At 38.4% G+C, this 20897-nt stretch overlaps 1 protein-coding gene across 5 annotated transcripts in view; it reads right to left on the bottom strand.

Moving 5' to 3' along the window:
• Positions 1-20619, bottom strand: part of EFR3A (EFR3 homolog A) — an 87712-nt gene extending 67093 nt beyond the window's left edge. The window contains exons 1-3 of one of the 5 annotated variants that reach the window (XM_080378501.1): positions 20260-20619; positions 15021-15074; positions 8466-8555 (exon numbers count right to left, since the gene is read on the bottom strand). In XM_080378501.1, the coding sequence (XP_080234627.1) occupies positions 8466-8478 (13 nt within the window). In that variant the 5' untranslated portion in view covers positions 8479-8555; positions 15021-15074; positions 20260-20619. Of the gene's footprint in view, positions 1-8465; positions 8556-13850; positions 14958-15020; positions 15075-20259 lie in introns of those variants that run through there. The other 4 variants (XM_080378500.1, XM_080378498.1, XM_080378499.1 and 1 more) reach the window with 4 other exon arrangements.
• Between the last annotated feature and the right edge of the window lie 278 nt (positions 20620-20897).

Genomic DNA, 20897 nt, shown 5'->3' on the forward strand with positions numbered 1-20897 from the left:
TCAAAAGCAGAATTATAATCATAGGCTTTTTCTTGCTCAACAGTTGGAACTTGAACATACTGCCTCATCCTGGATATGATTTCACTCCCCAGGTACTCTATCCTTTTTCAGAAATTTGCTCTCTCACACTAGCACAGAAGCAGCTCCTTCGCACGAGGGCTCTGCAATACTGTACGCTTATCTGATTAGCTCTGTGACATCTACATAAAGCTACCAAACACGTGAAAAACTTCAGTATCAAATTCTGTTAACAAGGCCAGGCACAAGAAAAAAGCATAAAAGATACATTGTCAACGTGGGGTCACAGCTCAAGGAATGAAACTGCTCGGAGTCAATTTCATTACTTCAACTTCCTCCGAACCACAGTTCATTATTTCTGTGACCAGAAGAAAAAAAATCAGTATGGTTTCAGAAAAAACTGTGCTCAGTCAGCTGCCACATATCACCATAGAGTTATAAATATTTTAGCAAAACATTCTCACTTGATCTTACTGAAGAACAGCCAGAAAAAAAATTGCTTAGTGCAAGCTGCTGACCAAAAAGGCTTTTTAAACAGAAGGGTTTCTCTCTCCTAAGATTAGAGAAGCACTTTGAAAATTATTAGATTAATGAAATTAACATTATCTCTACTAATACTTCAGGATTTAAGAAGCAAGGATTACAGAATTTAAATCTTCAACATCCTAACTCACAAGGATTGTGATATATCAGGTAGAAATGATTTTCAGTTAAGCAATTGTCAAGTTACTTTCTGGCTTCTCATTACTTCTCATCACTTCTCATCATTTTATTGTTCTGCTTCCTGCATTACATCCAGTTGGGTAACACAAATACAGGGGTTTCATATCTATATTTTTATAAGCCCTGGAAATTAAAAGGCACTGTTTTTAATAAAATTCACAACTAATAATTTCCACTAAATAACAAATACCACAGCAATTCTAAACTTAAGAGACCAGGGCTAATAAACTAGCATTCACTGCAAATAAATTCAGAGAAAACACCAAGCTGCTGAGAAACTGTCACCACATAGTTTACTAAAGAAACCCTATGGTGCGAATTAGAAAAATACACATTACAAGAAAGTTTTATGTCAAATGAGTTTGCCCGATTATTAACTGCTACTTCTTAGTCATACAAAACTACAGAAAAAAAACCACCTTCAAGCTGACTTTAAACATAAATCACCAAGTTTTGCCCATCAAGTTTAAAACTTCCAGATTATTTTCCTCTTCATCAGAAACTAGCAAAACAGGAAACAAGTGGATTGCATTACTTATCTAATGCTAGAATGTCTTCCAAAAATTTGTGATGCTGTCTAATATTGTTGTCAACTGTTTGCAGAACATTAACGACCTGAACCAAGATGCCACGTTCACTCACTAAATATTTTTGTTACATCCCAAGCTTGGATCTGATAGTCCATATCTTTATTGTCTATCTTCCAGGATTTTTAAAACAATCTTGTTCTATCAAAAAAATTAATTAATACAAAAGTTTGAATCTACAGATAAACACATTTTTTGCTAATATCAAGAAACAATATTAAAATTGCATTTGGTTGTTCAATGTACTTGAATATAACTGTAAAAATTGAGTACTTCACTTTTACATGTTAAACTTTCATTTTACTTATTTTTCTATATCTGAGATGAGGAATGTAAACAAAGAGAAATTTATTTCAAATACCCAAAGTGCATAAAATAATACACAGTTAGTTTTGAACTGTTAATATCAGCTGATGCATTGATTCAGAACTAAAACTATTTTCAAGGGCATTCCTCTTCCACTATGAAAAACATATCAAATGTTTTAGAACAGGTAAATTATTCTGGCCATATAAGGGAGTTAATTAAAAATATTCTTCAACCTGCTATAAAAAGAACAACTGCTGTAAGGACACACTCATCAGCCACTGCAATGTCCCTGTAATGCACTCCCAGAGAGAACAGAGGGCTCTCATCACTTAGGATGAAGTCCCATCCTCCAGATAAGCCTCTCCTCCACCTCTCACCCTACTGCTACATGACTTCTGAACAGCTGGGTTTTAGCCTCCACCAAAACGCAGCAAAGAAAATGTCCAACATGCAGATGAAATTTCTGTCTTGACAACACAATATTCATCTTGACATGAACTTCTGAGCCCTAAGACAGCAAAAGCTAAGTAACAGCTAACATGGAAAATTCCATCCACTACCTAAGTTTGGCAATTTTACATTTATTTTCAAAATTATTTTGGTGCTCAATTTGAAACAAATGAAAAAAACAAACAACTTTATCCCTGTAACTTAATTCTTACAGTGAAGCTGTAATAATTCTCGTGTCATAGGACTTTAAGGTATGTTCTTCTATATTTGAATCAACATGGAGATGCAGAGCATGTTACAGTGGAAAGCATGCAAAAATAATCTAAATATAAACTTTTTGTAAAAAGGAGGAATGACAATGCATGTCAAGCTACATGAAGTAGGGGCGGGGGGACGGGGAACCAACCTTGTTACATAAGGCTTACCACTAAGCTTCTTCAATGAAGTATTCTTTTCAGAACCAGTAGCAATTATCCCCAGGGAAGGTATTATCTTTGGGATGGTGCCTTTTGAAGGCCTCTAATCCATTAAAAGGAAGTTCTTCATTACATCAAGTTCTCTGGTTGCATTCTTTTTCACAAGTTCCACCGCCTGCAGTGTTTCCATACTGTCTCTTCTTCCTTGCACCTTTGTTGTTTTCACATAGTAACTTTGTTTTACTTGCTCACTTCTGTTCTCTTCAACACCACCTCCTCCTTTCCTACTCTGAGACAGTAAACAGCACTATTTTTAATACAGCATTAAGAATATCTAAAATTAATCTGGTTCCAGTGAAAGAAGTTCTACGGCTTATGAATTTTGCTTCTTAGTTCTTGTCCTTACTTATCTTCCTATTAAGCCGGCTATAACAAGGTCATTTACTTCTCATCACTAAAGCAATACAAAAAGGAAATTTTGTCACTCCAATTTCAGAAGACACTTGGAAAGACACATCTCCGTAAATCTCCCTGACCCCTCTCCATCACAGCTGGCACTGATAACCTGTTCATGGTAAAAAAAAAAAAAAAAAAGGGGTAAACTCCAACTTCCATTCCTGCTTTCAATACTGGATTCACAGTCAGTAAATGAATTCTAGGTGATAAACCCAGAGGAGAGAAAAAAAAAATAAAAAAAAAGAGAGAGAGAGGTTTTGTGTCATAATACTCCTGTTTCTAAATAAATACTGATTTCATAGCGAGGTGTTTCAAGATGGGGACATGAGCAAACTACTGGACTAAAGAAGAAGGGGAGGGAAAAGGAGGCTCATAGTGTTTTGCGTAATCTCTGAAGTACATGAACTGGCATTACTCTTCCATCCAGATAAGCAGTAGAGCATGGAGCAGGTTTATAACAAACACTGACAGAATAACCACTGTACTTAAGGCCTCACCCAGTAACACACTGAGCCAGAAGGATATTGTTTACCTACTATTTAATTCAGAATGAAAAAGTAAGGAAGGATTGACATTATCACAGCAGCTCCCTACTCCCACTGCTTAACAGGAATACTTTCATCTGTCCCACCTTGTCCAAACGCCTGGCTCCTCCCAAGATCAGTAGGTACAGGTGAACAGAATCTCCCCAGTACACTGATGATCCTGGCATAGAAGTAAGCTCCCACTACCAGACAGTCTATTTTGTTCAAAGCCTGGCTTCACCTTGACCCCAAACTATTCTCTAACCTAGATAAACAATTTTCAGAATACTGCATCCTTGAACACCTCACAGCTGCAGGTGACAGGTAAGCATGCTGTAACCTTTGTAGGCAAAGGCCGACAAACTTGCTTTACTGAGGAAGGGGGCTGCAACATTTGCACTTCCCCTACCACCTCGTTCCCACTTTGTTGAAGGTAGGGAACAACACGTATCATGGAAGATCGTCCTACACAAGATGCTGCAGCACTTCAGGATTGAGATGGACACTGTGCTTGAAGGAAATACACTATGGAAGGCATGGCTGAAAGGTAATAGAACAAATACCACAAGGCCGATCTCCAGGGAGGCCAGAGGTCAGTAACAAGCAGCACTTGAGGGGTGCCAGGGGCAAAACTATTCCAAAAGGGTCACTGTTTCCCTCTGGAGCTTTCAAACCATACCTCTGATCTGGTAGGCCAACTACAAGTAAAAATACACATACTTGACTAAATACCTCGGTAAGCTTTGGTGACTGCTACTTAAGCATAGGCTACAGAATCCCTGCCAGATGCTCAAGCTGGTCATACCTTTTCTTCCCAGTCCCAGCTCCAGCTAGCAAGGCAGACAGCCAACAGGGACTTTCTCCATGCCACTCTTCCCATGCCCAGTTCTAGTTTTAAAAGTTCTAAACTACATTGTCCACACTCCCTGTTCCATTGCATTTCCTCATAGATTACTGGACACAGCCCTCTTTCTCAGCAAGGAAGAAAGTTATTTTAACACTTGCTGCTCGCTTCTGTTTCCCTACAGGATTTCATGTGGATTAAGCCACTGCTTTTAAAGCAACACCCCTTGTATACATGTGTATTTTGAGGATGAGAGGGGAGAGGAAGAGGAAGGCATCAACAGGAAGCTGGGACAAGAGCATGGGTATGGATAAAACTCTAGGCAGAACATTACAACATGGTACATTGGTAGTCTGTTAAGGAGGAGCCAAAGCAAAGCCAACCATCTCCCAGTGATACTGCAGATTATACAAGCTCCCATTGTAAATGTGGCAATGTTACAATTAATGGTACGTTTAAAGTCTCAAGCTTATGCAAGTAGCACACATGGATTACTTAGCATCTCTTCGAACACAAATGGTCACCCAAACACCATGAAAAGTTCTGCCTTTCAGCAGATGTTTTGATTCCAAGGTCAGAGTCAGGAAAGAAACTGGAATGACTCCTGACACATGGGAAAGTTTCCAAAATATCTAAAGATCTACCATGCTGATCAACTGAAATCTGTATTACATAGCAGCCTCTTCTGGTTTTGAACCTGTGGCTTCCCTACACAAAGCAACAGGCGGAACAGTGTCAAACACTCCCTGCTTTTGGAAGGTCATGAAAATTTTGTCAATACTACACATTTACACTATTTGCAGAGAGCTTGAAGGATGACACTGGTAAACTTTGACCACCTCCTACCCTACAGAAGACAAGCTCACTTCAAACTAATGAGTAAATGGTCACCAAGTGCTCAGGGCTGCAAGTCTTCTCAGGGTGATAAACACCGGAAACTTTGTGCAATGAAAAATCTCAATGTAGAGAAGGATGATGAAGTTTCCTGACTACTGCTACTTTTTCAACTTTAAGATGATGCAGCTTGTTTTCTTCCAATCCATGAGGGAGGAACACAGCTGCACTGGTGGTAATGCTTATGCTGCTGCCCATCTTCTTCCTCAGTGGAAAAGGATGCTTGGAACAGTTACGTCACCTCTTTATGACAGGTATCCTATGACAGCAGTATCTAGGCTGGAAGATTAAATTCCCCACCCCTGCCCAATGGTGCCGTGCAGCACACGCTGCCCAAATGCACAGTGCTGAAACAGATCAGGGAACAGGTACCACATTGTCACTCGAATTGCATGAAGAAAAATAATGCATGAGAAGCTTTCTGGGAGTGAAAACAGCATTTGTGTGATGATTAAAAGCCCTGAAGATGAGGAAGCAAAGGTTCACAGGCTGCCTTTCTGACAGCGTCAAAACTAATGCAGTGGGAAGGTTTAGCCGAGGGAACTAGATTTTAGCTAGTTCAGAGTAAACCACTGAACTATATATAGGACACATAAGAGTATGTTGCTCTACATTATTCCTTTTTTCTGTTAAAAAAAACCCCAAATGCCAACATAAGCATGCCCAGAGCTTCAAAAACAAGCTTTACCCTCATTTGAGCACTCAGCTATAGACCTCAGTACATATACACGATTTTTGAAAAACATTTCCTAATTAAACAGAAAAATTTCTGTGTACAAGTAGTTCAATACTACCTTACATAATTTTGATTTCCCCCACAGTTACATGTTGTGCATAGAAAGCAATATAAGAAAGGGAATGAATGAAAACTCTTCTGTGAATCTGGAACCATAGTGTGGTATCTGTTTTGAGAAAACCAAGTGCAGCAATTCTTCTGAGGCACATACACAGGGCTCAAAACAGAACAAAATATCCATTACTGTCCAGCAACAGTGTTTAAATTGTATTGACATTACTGAAAAATAAAATGCTGAACAAAAATGTTGTAATGTTACTTTGAAAAAAGAGTCACAGAAGATAGATAAGCTTAAGAACTCAAAATTCTTGTACAAGTCTCACCAATCTTCAATTAAGTACCCTGTTTGTGTCTATACCTACCTGTTTGAATTTCCCAGAAAGTATTTACAAAATGGAATATTGCACACAGGCTCATTGATTTCTAGCGCAAGCCAAGTACTCTTCCCCACAACCAGCACTTCTCACCATGCTGCAACTCCAATATCAGATTCAATTTGTAAAAATAATGTTCTGGCAGTTCTGAAGAACTTTAAGCTCACGTCTAAACTAACGTCAATAACAGATCACAAACTCATTCAAAAAATCCACACACAGAAAAAATCTTGGATACAGCTTGCCCTGCATTTATTACAGGGCGAGAACTCTGCTAGCTCAAACATATCAGACAAATTATAATTTAGTAACTATTCATATTTTATTACCTATGAAGTTCAAAAGTAGGGTATCAGCATCTTTAAGTCCTTTTCTAATCATTAACCAGTTATGTCCTATTTTAATGAAAATGTGATAATCTGTTTTAATGGTATAAATTATTCTGTATGTTAGAACTACAGAAATACACCAACAAAATATCTGTGAAGATTTATCTTCACATATTTCCTTACCTATTAACAGCTTTACGAAAGTATCAGGGAGGAGTACTGATTTAGTATGATGATATAGCTAACTTGAAATTTCCTTATTCATGCTCTTACTAAGGAATGAGTAAGCATTCTCAACCACAATTAAAGACACAGGGTATCCATTTCAAGACAAAGTACAGACTTTAATCAGCAAAATACTGTACCGTGTTCAAGTACAACATTGAATTACAATTGTGTTCTTGAAAAATGAAGGACTGAGAAGTTTAACAGATCTCGTTGGATGTGAAAAGAAAGGCTGAGTTATACAGGCACTATCTTTTTTAAAAAATCTTAGGATGTAGTATTCTATTCAGACTTTACACTTTATAAATTTATTTTTTAAAAAGCCACTGAATTTAAAAAGAACTAAAAAAGTTTATTTTGAAATCAAATATTTACCTTTTCGCACATAATTGTTGGGGATTTTGCACATCTTTACAAAAGATTCTTACTACGATGTTTCCAGTTTAGGACAACGTTCAATATTTTGAAAGAAGCTAAGGTTCTTAAACACAAAATACCAGTACTTCAGTAGCATTCATTTCATGAGCTAAGTTATTTCCACATGCAAATTATCAAAGGCTAGACAGTTCCTTACTGCCAATGAAACCTCTGCTCTCAATTAAAAGCATGCAAGTCAGACCACTGCAATATTCACTCTCCACAAATACATTTACTGATTTAAACTTCTGTTCAAGAAAACAGCAAGTACACCATCAACAGATCTAATTAATTTGCTTTTTATATCTTGACCTTAGGCAAAGTGTTATGTTTTCTAGATTACAAATGACTTGCTAGTCTCAAGATTCTTAAATATATCTGTCAAGACAACAATTCTGTAACTGTTTTAACTTCTGAAATGTAAACAATTATGACGTCGCTTATGTTAGAAAACTTCAAGCTCACCTCTACATGGGTACCAAAAGGCTTGTACTATTTGAGCCAGCTGGGTAACCAGTCAAAGTCATAGGTCATTCCCTTGAACACATCAGCTACAAATTTGCTAGTATACTTCATAGATACAAACTCCAGAATACAGAATCAAGCAGAACTTTGGCTGTACAGCTAAGCATCTTCAAAACAGCAAAATATGGAACTGCTCATCTTTGGATGCGATCATTAGCTGAAATCTACAAGTTAGTAGATAAGGAAGAGTCTCATTCATCTACCAACCCCAACTTTCTACTCATTCATGTCTTAATTCCTGCACAAATTAATCCTGAATAATGTAACTTTCTAGAAATGAAACAGCACTCTTTGAAAGCCAAGAGTTATGTACACAGCTAACTTCCAACTTCAGCAATTCACAAGGTACCCAATTCTCTAGAAAGCCACTGAGGATCCCTAGATGACGGGAAAGAAAGTCCATATACCATGTAAAAGGAAGGCCAAAATCTTTTTTAAAGCAGCTTACCCTGGTATTTCCATAGAGACATGCATTTCCACATAGGGGAAAACTTAATCCCCCCAAACAAATCAATATATCTTTCTTGTCATGCACAAAAAAATAGGACACTTGCATGCATAATCAGCATGAGCCTTACCCTTTCGTCCCATGATTGAGAAATCAATAGCAAACAATGCTGCACATGAAGGTTAATCGACTGATAGGAAAACCAGTTGCAAAGTGATTTCTGTAAATAACAATGATAGCCATATTTTAATAAAACCTGAAAAAATTATTAAACTACATTTGAACATTCAGTGAACTGTCCACGTACAGTTTAAAAGCACACAAAAGCTTTGATGGGGACAGAATTAAATTAATTTCTAAACCATCTGATTTTCTATGTTATATGTCCAGATTGCACACGCATAAATATGACAAGAGCTGAAAAAATAAACTCTTCAGGTTTTGACAAGGAATGGTTGAAACAAAGTTGTTCATTTCTTGGCCACACAGAAGAGTGTTCCAAAACCAATGGAAGGAATGAAAGAAAGAACAATGTTAATGATGTTACTAGGAATTATTTGCAACGTGTTTAGACTGGTGATTTTCACTTTCTACAAAACTGCTCCTAAACATTAACTTTCCCAAATGGGGTTAGAATGATGTGTACATAGAATGAATTAGCAGCTAACAGAACACAAAAGAATGAACACTTGTTCAAAATTAAGAAGTCTTAAAGAAATCCATGCAGATTCATTAAAGAATGTGGAAGCAGCCACCCCACTGGCACACGAAGTTGCTTAGAGTATCACGAGTGAAATAAATATCTACAAAGAGCTACAGTTTTCTAGCTAAAAGTTCCAGTGTTTTTTTTTTTCTTAGCTTAATCAAAGGATACATTTAGGGAAGTTACTACTTTTTCTTTTCATTGTAGAAAAAAGAATCACCTAAAAATCAGGTGGAAAAAAAAATAAATATCTGTGTTTACATATTGAAAGCATTTATTGTATATTATTACGTAAAGAATCCATTACATATTTTGTAACCATAGTGTTACAGGAGTTACAGATACACTGAAATAGTTATTTTCCTTTACTGGCCAAGGTCTAACAAATGGCAAATAGCCAAAGGAAGCCCAACTATGACACACCCTTGGCAGCTGTTTTTCAAGTTCCTGCAGTAGTTAGGATAGTATTCAAAAGATGGACTTGATACAGGGCTGCTTGTGTTTCTCATCCTCCTAAGGTACTAGGATCAAGCAGCAAACAATGATTTGAGATACTCCCCCATGTAACTCTTCTGTAACAGCCAAAATTTGAAAATTCTATAGGATTATAATGTATTTATTTTAACACTGTCCTAAGTAGTCAACAATACTGCCAGAAAAATAATAGGGTTTCACCTGCCTACAAAAGAAGTTAAAGCATATATGAAAAATGCTTCATGAAGTGGAAGGTTCCATTTAGGGTTTTAAAGCATCAAGGGTACGTGAGAAACACTCCAGATGAGGAAAAAGAGTGCATTAGATAAAAATTGGAACTATGGCTTAATTTTCACTTAAAAAACATTAGGATGCTTAGCCCATGAAATATTTAGGTAAACAGATTTGGGACTAAATCTCCAGCCACCATGGGTGTTTTAGAAATGTATTTCACAGGGAAATAAATCTTCCCTTTTCATTAACAATGATGTTATTACTTATTATATACAGAATACAAAAATAGAATTACAAAAGGCAAATAAATGAATTTCCCAAAACTGTTTTGAGGGCAAAATGAGGAGATTATCTGCCTCTTAAAACGTGCTAAGAACATTAAACAGGAGTTAAGAATTCACTCATTTCAAATTCCATTTCAAGTGCTGTTTTCCTTCCTACACTTGGTAAGGAACCTCTATTTATAAAGAAAATTGTAATTTTAAAAGTTTGTTGGGTTTTTTTGGTTGGGGGCAGGGTGGGCGAGTTGTTTATTTGTTTAAAGACCATGAAGCAACTTAACTGGAAGTAGTAACATTCAAGGACAATGAAGACTGACAATCACTATTCAATTGTTCCATTTACTTTCATCTAGCTCAAACTAGGGGAGCCACCAGTACACACCAACCGCAGACTAGCTGTCTCTGCTAAGACAACTGGCAAAAAGACACATGGTGTTTGGAAAGCTGAGGAAACCAAATGTTACATACTTTAATGAGAAGCAATCAATGCATTGAGCATACTTGGAGAAGCATTCTGAAGTTAACAAAACAGTCACTTCACTGTAACAAGAGGAGGATATGCCATGGAAGATTTTCTATATAACACATGTATCTCTTAAGTCAGAGTGGTCCCTTTCTAACTAGCAAATATTTGACAGAATAGCACAGGAGATGTTCATATTACCACATTTCACAGTAGTACTTCAAGGGAAGAATGTGGGAAAATTATGTTTGTCAAAATCCTTTATTTGTTTGTTCTCCTAATTTGCCCGTTTAGTCAGTCATATAAAGACCTGCTAATCAGCAGTTAAAACCAGTTTAACATAACGATCATTATTAACAAAACCTTGAAAAGCAAAGACACATTTATGTTAATGGCATAAGTAATAACAAGAGAAAAGAATGAGAAAAAAGAAGAAAAAAAAAATCACAGAGTTACCGCAAGTATGTACATTCTTATAGTGAACAGGTGGTCTCACCTGTATCACACAATTTTTCTAGTCCAAGCAATCCCATTTTATACAAAATCTGCCTTTAATTTAAATAATTAATTGAAGTGAGGGAATACAGACAGTAAGTAGGTTAGCTGTTTCAGAAAAAACTCATTATCTACCAAACTGTTTCAGGCATCTGATTAAGTGTGAATATCTGGAACATAATGTCCAAAAAGAAAAGTGTCTTAAACAAATGTTTTGATACCCGATTTAGCTATGCTTTTTTCCTCTAACAGAAGCATTTGTAACATTTCAACCCAAATGCAGCCAAGAAAACCTATCAAAACCACACATGCTCCATAACAGAAGTACATTCACTGAAAGTATCTGGACAAATTATTGGATAGGGAAACAGAGCACACTTGTGACAAATGAAAAATACACAGTCTGTACTGCAAAGGCTATCTGTTTACAAGTTCTTTGGTTTTGTTCTTAAATAAAAGGACTAATTAATCTTTTAATGCACCATTTCTTTGTGATAAGGCACAGCTAAATCAGTTAAAGCAGCCATGACTCAAACCAGTCTACTCCTACTGTATTATAACAGCAATGAGGAAGCACATTTGCTTTCTCAACAGTTTAGAACTTGCATTTCAACTTCAGATAAAGACACCATGTTTGTAAGTACACCCTGCATCAATGCCCACATTATTTGCACAAAACGAACTATAAAGTCATAGCTACAACGAATATAGGGAAAAGCAATGCTTTGGCAAGGCTGTGCACGTACTGCAGCAAGTATATAGTGTTACACCTCCACTACAGACTAGATGTCAACACAAATGCCCTGCCATGGCTAGTCAAAACCAAGCACTTCTACACCTTAAGATTAAGGGAGCAGATTGAAATTTTTCTCTTTATGGCCTGTTACTGTATTGAGACTAAAACCTTATTTCAGTAAGGACTCAATGCAGTACTATATCCTCATATTCTTAAATGGGATCACTAAACAGCAACATCAACAGAAAATTTGATAATCCAATATGTAACAAACAACTAGTGCAGAGATCAGAACACGACAGATGAGTGTAAATAAAACATTACCTTTGCTTAACTATGTTCATCTCTCCCTCTCAATACCACATCCCAGTTCTGACGGCATGCCTATTTTCTGAACAGTTAATATTGAGGGAGATTAAAAGTATACTGTCATGTGAACATTTCATGTACAATAACTTCAAGACTGACTTCTAAAATGTCTCTAGGAACAGCTGAAATCCCCAGAAAGACTAGGTCTCTTTGTCCAGTCTTGCCATAAAACCAGTATCTTGGCCTCTCCTGACCTTCAAAACCACCTTTAGACCTAGACATTCCCTAACTACTGCACTGCAAAAAAGGGGTAAAATATTACCTGGAATTATATAGAGACTCAGGAAAGCAATGAGGATAAGACTGGAAGAGGGAGTTGGTAAGTTTGACCCAAGAAGTCCACCAAACTTTCCTTTTAACTAGATATTATTGTTTTACTTTGTGGAATCAGACTGGTTGGGGTTGGAAGGGACCTCTGGAGGTGATATAGTCCAACTCCCTGCTAAAGCAGGTTGCACAGTCATGTCCAGGCAGGTTTTGAATGTCTTCAGAGGAGACCCCACAGCCTCTCTGGGCAGCCTGTGCCACAGCTCGTCCACCCTCAAGTCAAAGAAGTTCTTCCTCATATTCAGAGGAACTTTCTGTGCTGCAGTTTGTGCCCACTGCCCCTTGTCCTGTCGCTGGACACTACTGAAAAGATCCTGGCCCTGTCCTCTTGGCACTTGCCCTTAATATATTTTGTAGACATTGATGAGATCCCCCCCTCTCAGTCTTCTCTTCTCCAGGCTAAACAGGCCCAGCTCTCTCAGCCCTTCCTCATCAGGGAGATGCTCTAGTCCTCTAAATCATCTTCACAGCCCTCCGCAGGACCCTCTCCAGTAGCTCCCTGTCTCTCTTGACCTGGGGAGCCCAGAACTGGACACAGCACTCCAGATGTGGCCCCACCAGAGCAGAGCAGAGAGGGAAGATCACTCCCTCAACCTGCTGGGCACCGTCCTCCTAATGCACCCCAGGATCCCATAGGCCTTTTTGGCCTTCTTTGCAGAGCTGCCTTCCAGCAGGTCAGCCCCAGCCTGTACTGGTGCATGGGCTTGTTCCTCCCTAGGTGCATGACCCTTCAACTGTGTTAATGAAGAACTTCATTTATAAAGAACTCATTGAAGCATGACAGAAAATTTTTTTTGGGGAAAAAAAATCCAAAAGATGCTCAATACACTTCTTGTGTGGGATGAAAGAACTCCATGTTAAAGGAAAAAAAAAATTAATTAAAAATCCCAGTCTTTACAAACAACTTTGTTTTTCACACTTCAAGGACAAATACTTTAAGATTTCAAAATAAATAGTAGCAACCTGTTTCATCACTATGCTCTGAAAAGAATCCTGTCGAATCTCTACCGAAGCCTAAATAAGCAGGCAGAAGCTTTCCCTTTCACATGCAACAAAGTTGAAGTCTTGAAGACTATTGCTATGCTCACTGAAAAACACAGCTAGCCACAAAGTAATCGTTGCTTGCATTAAAATCTAACCATAGCTCATCAACACAATTTTTTTGAAAGAAACTATAAAGAAAGTACTGTTATTTTGTAAGAATTGGAATACACATGCATCTGTTAGGTTACCTTCCCTTCACCCATACACTTAAAAAGCCCATTAATATACACAGAGGAAAAATAAATGGCTGCGTAGTTCTGAATGTCTCTACAGGTAAGTATTGCAATTAGTTCTTTCGGTCTCCTTTACGTTCCATCCGACTGTAGTAATGCAGATACTATAAGCAGTAGGGTAAACAGTGTTAATAATGACTCTAAACATAAGCATACCAGGTTTAGAAAGAACAAGTCTTACTTCTCCAGTTTAATTGTTTAAAAAAGCCACACACTCCTTCACAGCAAAAGTCAGTCCCATGTTAGAGGCCTTAATAATACTAAACACTGCAATCAAAACAGCAGCAGTTCACCGTGTTACAAAAGTTGAACCACAGTAATCGGAACAGTTTGTGCCAGCTGCTTCTCACGTAAATATACAACATAATACATACATATTGCCACCTTTTTGTTAAAAAAACCTCATGTCTCTGGAGAGAAATAATTTCAACTATTTACCACAAAAGCAGAAAACACCTCAATACTTACAGTAAGGGTATTTTACATGACAGTGGTTCAAACAACACAACACAGAATTACTGTAAGACACTTTTAGTACCCAGTAGCCACAGCTTATTACAAATCTTATGTCTCTGCAAAAGAAAATACTTAAGCATTCCCTCATGAAAACTAAACATTTGTGAAATTCATTACAAACCTATAAATAAAGTGCACTCAGTATGATTACTACTGAATTCATGAAGATTTCTTTATCCAAAAACTCATGTTAGTAATTTTACTAGAGACCATGCAAGATTTTTTTAAACAGAAAACAGAAAAATAGAAAAACATTTTAGTTGGAATTAATACTATTGTAACACATTTCATAACTTGAGCCTTTGTGTTAGGGAAATTTGCTGCTCTTCAAGGTAAATAACTTGATTCTTAGAAACATCTGCCTCAAAAAATCTCATTTAACTTTGAATGTTAAAACTTCTAAATCTTACCACTTTATATCTTAAATAGTAATTCCCTCTTCTATAAATGATATTTGTAATTTTCCAAAGATGGGATTATAGCTACATCAGAACATCTTTTAGTTTTTGAATACAACTATTTCAGGACATACTTTAAATCACAAAAATCATCAATGTTAAGCTGTGAACTTCTAAGCGAAAAGGAAAATGCAGAGCTCATACTAGGTTCCTTTGAAAAATATACAGAGATTTACAAAGGCAGAGGCTGGATAATATTGACATCTTAAATATCTTAAAAATGACCACAGGTATCATAACTTGGATTTTGTTCCTTTTTTATTTTGGTAGGATTTTTAACTCCCAAAGAAAATATCATTACAGTAAACACCCCTAAATACTGTCTTAACATACTTAAGGTAACAATACTTACTGCCAGGCATTGTTAATCAGGATCCTGTCCTCAATCATGCAAAAATATAATAAGCTATAAAGAAAACAAAAAATTAAGTCAAGACAATAGCTTTAGATAATTTGCGTCCAAATATGCATAGTAACTTACGCAGAATGAACCAAAGTCAGTCTTCAGCTCCAAAATCAAAGAGGCTGTTACCACAGTAACCCAGGTATCTTTTTATCTGACCAAACTCTATTTAGGTTTTGCCAGTTCTTGAAATGTAGTCATTCTGTTCTTGCATTTGATGCCCAAGTAAACATTTTTCTCTTTATTCATTGGGATGACTTCTTGAACTGCCACTCTTTACGATGCTAAATGGTGTATAGCCTTACAGTGTACTTACACTCCAAACGTAAATCACAGCACTTCTCTGTTAAAAATGCCCGAGAAAGGTTTCTGTTCTATACAAAAAAAATGATGCTGAAAAATTTGTGGCACTTTCTAGGACATTTTTGTCCCGGTATCAAAAAGGACAGATTTTTTTATATAAATATAAACTACTATAAACTACTATAAACAATAGCTGCTCAAATAATTTTTGATGCAATTAGATATCTTCATATAATTAACTCAACTGAACTTACAAGAATCTATTTTGGGGATAAAAATAGCCTAATGTACCAGTTCATTAATTAGCATTAAAATGAAAATCATTTGAAGATTTTTCTATATTAAAGTTGTGCATTTGGGTTTTATTAACCGCCAAATGCAACCTTCCTGCAAATGTACCTTTTCACAACTAAGACAAAAAAATCTGTTAGAGATAGTGTTGCTGCTTTTCAAGGACAAAATTTAAAAATTAAAGATATTTAGCTAATAGTTGCTTATATATGTACACCAAAAAAAGTAATTCCAGATACTGACAATGTGAGAATAAACATTTTATTTGGTCACAAACTGTTTTAATGACCACATACTAAAGCAGTGTTCATAATTACTGAAAGCAAACTTTTTTTCATTCACATTGAATATATTCCAATGTATTTCAATCACATTCCAATTTGCTGATAGAATCAGATTCCAATTTGCTGATAGCAGCTGTGATTAAAAATATTGCTTCAAAGTAATTTCTTTAAAATATCCTATCCTATTAGAAGGCTGTATGTCCCCCTCTGAGGACACAGTTAGAAGCAGAATAATTTTATAAAAGGAAACATGTGCTGTGGATTGTGGTGTTCAACAGACACACGGAAAAATGAATTCTCTAACTTACAGTGTAGTTAAGAATTTAGCTGAGAGATTACAGAAGACAGATTTACTACATATTATAAATGCAGAATCTGATGAGAGGTTCAAGGGAGTCAAATGCCAGACACTCAACTGAGTGTTCTGACCATTGCTAGCAATTCAGAATTCAATACATTTTCCTAGAACATTATCACTGTGATTGCTAGCAATGTCAACTAACTTTAGAAGATATTAATGCAGAAATTACTAGATAAGTTGTATAAAAAACCCTAAGTCAAATTTTCAAATTGAAGAATCTTGCTTCTGTTTTTAAATCAATTACTGGATTTTTAATTATATTATGATCTGTAACAGGGCCAAAAATTCAATATGGAGATCGCCTTGCTCCTGTATGCAGAACAGAGCAAACAATTTCCTCTCCATGTGTTCAATCACTGCCTTGTTAGGCCTAGGGTAAAGTTTAGTCCACAGATGCTGGTATCTGTTCAGGTAGAACAGACTAAAACAGAATAAGAAGCTTTCCACCACGAGTCTGCTCTGCTGTTTGTCATTGCATTAAATTCTACATAGCAAGACAGAGTTAAAAAAAACCCAAAACAACCAGAATTTGATGATGTAGAACTTGGCTACAATTAAAAGACAGGTATGGCAAATCATGAGATATAATTTAGTTTCCTAAATAGTCTAACACTTCCTGTTTAAACAAATTCCATGTCATTTTGTGATATCTGACAGACCACCAGAAGCAACTTAAGAATGTTATGTACCTATATAACATCTCCTGCACCAAAGCAACTGACTCCTGGATATTAAAGAGGTAAGTGACATGTTTACTTTTCTGCAGAGGACTAAATGTTATTTTGTTTTCCTAAGGATATAATAATAATAATAATTCTAAACACAATTATAATCAAACTGCAACGCTTGTGAATGTACCTTAAAAGGCAGAACAACATTTCTATGACACCTAAACATAATTTTTCTTAATAAAAACTTTCATTTAGTTTCATGGAGAGTCTATGCAATTTGGCTAGGATAAGGAAATCCAAGGTCAATTCATTGTTCTATCCGACTCAAGGAGCACTAACACAGGAAAAAAAATACACTTTGTTCAACTTATTGGTTCTGATCATCTTCTTCCTCCAGTTACATGCTTACATGTGATTATTTTTTTCATTACTTTAACTAACCTGGGATCTGAAATTAAAGGATAGTTTATAAGCAGAAACTATTTATTATCACAAGATTCCACAAGGCTCTTCCATAAAAGCCAAACAGAAGAGCAGACATCTTTTTCCCTTCTGCCCTAAACCAACAGGTCTCTGTAAAAGACTTAAAATGGAAAAACGTATATAGATCTTTGTGCTACAGGTAAAGAAACAGAAGTCAGCATACCCGAGGTTTACTATTTTCTTTTACTAAGCTCACCATTATGTTATTCTATTATGTAACACTATAAATGATTAACTTGACTTTGCCAGCTGGGCACCTATTCATTCCTCCAAATTAAGCTAAAGAAGAATACAGGTTTAAGCACCTCTGACAGTCAGGCAACCCAAACTGGGCAGTCATGAACTGAAAAAGTAAAATACACTGCGCATGAAGTTTTTACATCACTTGGTTCCCCACTCATGTTTCCTATGTGAAAAATTAATCAACGCCTTTAGTTTTGAAGGTAGGCAAATGGCCAGTGCAATGCAAGATTAGTCACATGCTCATTTCTAAATATAGACAGTTAGGCTCCGACTAATAATCCCAGAATCCAAACAATGCAATATAAGATGGAATTACATAGCACAGTGCAGTTCTGAAAGTAGCTAACTTTATTTTGAATTAGCTTTCTCAGGTAGAGAAGCAATGCCATAGAGGAGCTTGGCTGTATCAATAAGGCTATCTTGTTCTCTCACTGAAGAGCGTTCAGCTAAACAGGCGTACCTAAAAGGACATTTGTCCTGCCTCACCTTAAGAGAATTCGGTCTTGAGCAGATGGTTTTAGGACAAGAAAAACCCTGCACATTAAATAAGTGTTCCTTAGCAACCCTTCCCACCATCTCAAAGGCTAGTTCAACCCAATATCCATTTCACTGACAAAATTAAAAGCAATGTTCCTATGCCTAGGTACTTATTTTACCAGTGGTGCATTAAAAATCTATCAGATAAATAGGTTTTGCTCTATGCCAACTATAGAAAACATGATTTGCTTTTACTTAAAAAAAATTACGTATTTTCAAAATGGTTTAAAAATAAAAGAGTAATTTTACAAAAATTAGTTCACTACAGAGGTGGGCTGGGCAGTTAAATCACTAATACCAACCAAAGCTGTTTCTAAGCTGTGTATTCTACAATTTAGATTTCATAATTTGAAGTGCAATCCCCTTTCGTTATACTTGAAATTCAATTGCCAAGTCTGATTAGTATTCTAAGCTCTCCTTCCACTTGCATGTACTGTAAGATTTGTTTATTCTTTCCTCCTGCCGAAGGCTGGATCAGAAGTAGAGACAAGTTACTGTTCATCAGTAACAGCAAACATTTTCATAACAGGATGCCAAACAAATATCTATTTTGAAAACAGTTGTTTAATTACAAACGGTATTTGAATTCACATTTTTGTGAGGTTTTTCCTGAATTGGAAATGAATCCAAATCTACCAGCATTTTTTTAGGCAAATACAAAGTGTTACTAAAAGGCTCCAACAAAACTTATGCATAAGCCTTTACAGATATCAGGGCACTACAACCAGATTTCATCCCCAAACCATCAATTATTCAGGAAATCTTTAAGACATGCTTAAGAGAATCCATACCCTGAGTTTTCCAACAAGATGCCCTGAATAATAAAGTTACTCAAGAAAACACTTCAAATTCTTTTGAACACATTACAAAGGCTTCAGGAAGCAGGCTACCTGCATCTTGCCAAAGCCTTGGCCGTTACTCTCATTTTAGCTTACCTATTCAATTCACACAGCAAACATCTCATGTAGCTTTACAAAGCACAACATCGGTGCTAGCAAACTTGATTTTGACATAGGAATTCAAATCTGGTTCTAAGTTGCAGGCTTTTCCACAAGTTTGCCAACAGAGCAGAGAGATGTCTCAATCCAAGCTAGCATCTTCTCCTAGTATCTCAGCTCAAAATGCCATAGAATACCTTCCTAGATGTATTCAGCTTAAGAATTTGTACTATTATTAGTTCTTGGTAACAGGTTTTGTGAACCTACACCTCAGTCATCTAAAGTATGGCTCCGTGCTGCACAATTAACTTTAGAGTAGAAAATGACTATTTAGGAAAGCTCACGGTGTAGTCCTTGTGTAAATCTGCATTGTGTTTGGTTAATGCTTAGCAATACCTCACTGTGTTATGGTCCATTTGACGAAAACCAGCGTAGGGAAATCCCAAAGCCACAGTCCTTCACCGCTTCCCTGGTTTCCCACCGCTATGACAGGTAAGTCCAACCACATCAGACACGACTGACCACTTCAAGGTTTTGACTTAAGACTCGTGGAAGGCCTCTACCTCCAGAGGAGCGTCATGCAGGCACCACTCAGCGGCGGCAGGGCCTCAAGCCATCTCCGGGGAAAGGCAACGAGGTCCCGCTCGCTACTGCAAGCCCCCGGGCCGGGACAGCATTTGGGATGAGGAGCCCGCCCGCGGGAACCGCGCCGAGCAGCGCCCACGGGGGCACCTGAGGCCGGCTGCCCCGCTGACAGCCTGCGGGGCGCCGGGTCATGGGCTGAGGCGATGTCCTGAGGCTTCTTTCTCCCGCGGCCCCCACCGCCCTGAGGGGTGCCGCTGCAGCACGTCGGCCCCAGCCTCCCGCTCCCCCCCTCAGCGCCCGCCCATCTGGCGCGTCCTCCTCGCTCCCAGCCGTGGAGAGCGGGCAGGGGAACGGACGAACGGGAAAAGAAGACGGCTGCGAAGGCGCAGAGAAGTAAAGAGGCCGCTTCCTAGAACGGACGAACGAGAAAAAGAGACGGCTGCGAAGGCGCAGACAAGTAAACGGCCCGCTTCCTGGCTCCCCCAGACTCACCTCATCCACCTCTCCGGCTCGGTTCAGCAGCCGCCATCTTCACCCCACCACCCCCCCCATTAGGTTGCCTGGGGCGCAACGCACGCCGGGAGCTGGTAGTTCTGTGAGAAACCTTTGTCTGCCCATCCCTCCCCACACACAAGCAAGGGCGAGGGGGCACGGCGGAGGAAGGCGCACCCCGGCCGCGCGGCCGGCCCTGGGGCAAGGGGCCGCCTAGGCGGCGCGAAGCGCGGTCGGGGAGGACGAAGGGTGCCGCGGGAGGACACAACTCCCAGCACCCTTTGCGGCGCAGGCTCGGCAGCCCCTGGAGGCAGAGGGGCGGGGACAGCTCGCCCCGCCCCCGGACCCCGCCCCACCGCCGGCTTCCCGCTCTCCCTGGGTCACGTGGCCGGCGCCTCGGTCTGGCGGCAGCCGGGGAGGGGTGTGGCCGGCCATAGCGGTAACTGCTGCTCCGCGCTGCTGGGCGGGGGCCGCGGCGTCCCCGCGGTTGTTTCCCGGAATAGCTTGATTCAAAGAACGAAGTCAAAATTTCTTAGTGACTAAGTACCCTTTATTGGCAGCGCTGGGTGCATGGGGGATCGCTCCACCAAAGGCATGCACACCGAGGGAACCCCTCAGCCCTCTCCTTACACAAGTCA

This window comes from Falco punctatus (assembly GCF_963210335.1).
Source record: "Falco punctatus genome assembly, chromosome: 3".
In the NCBI taxonomy this organism is placed as follows: domain Eukaryota; kingdom Metazoa; phylum Chordata; class Aves; order Falconiformes; family Falconidae; genus Falco; species Falco punctatus.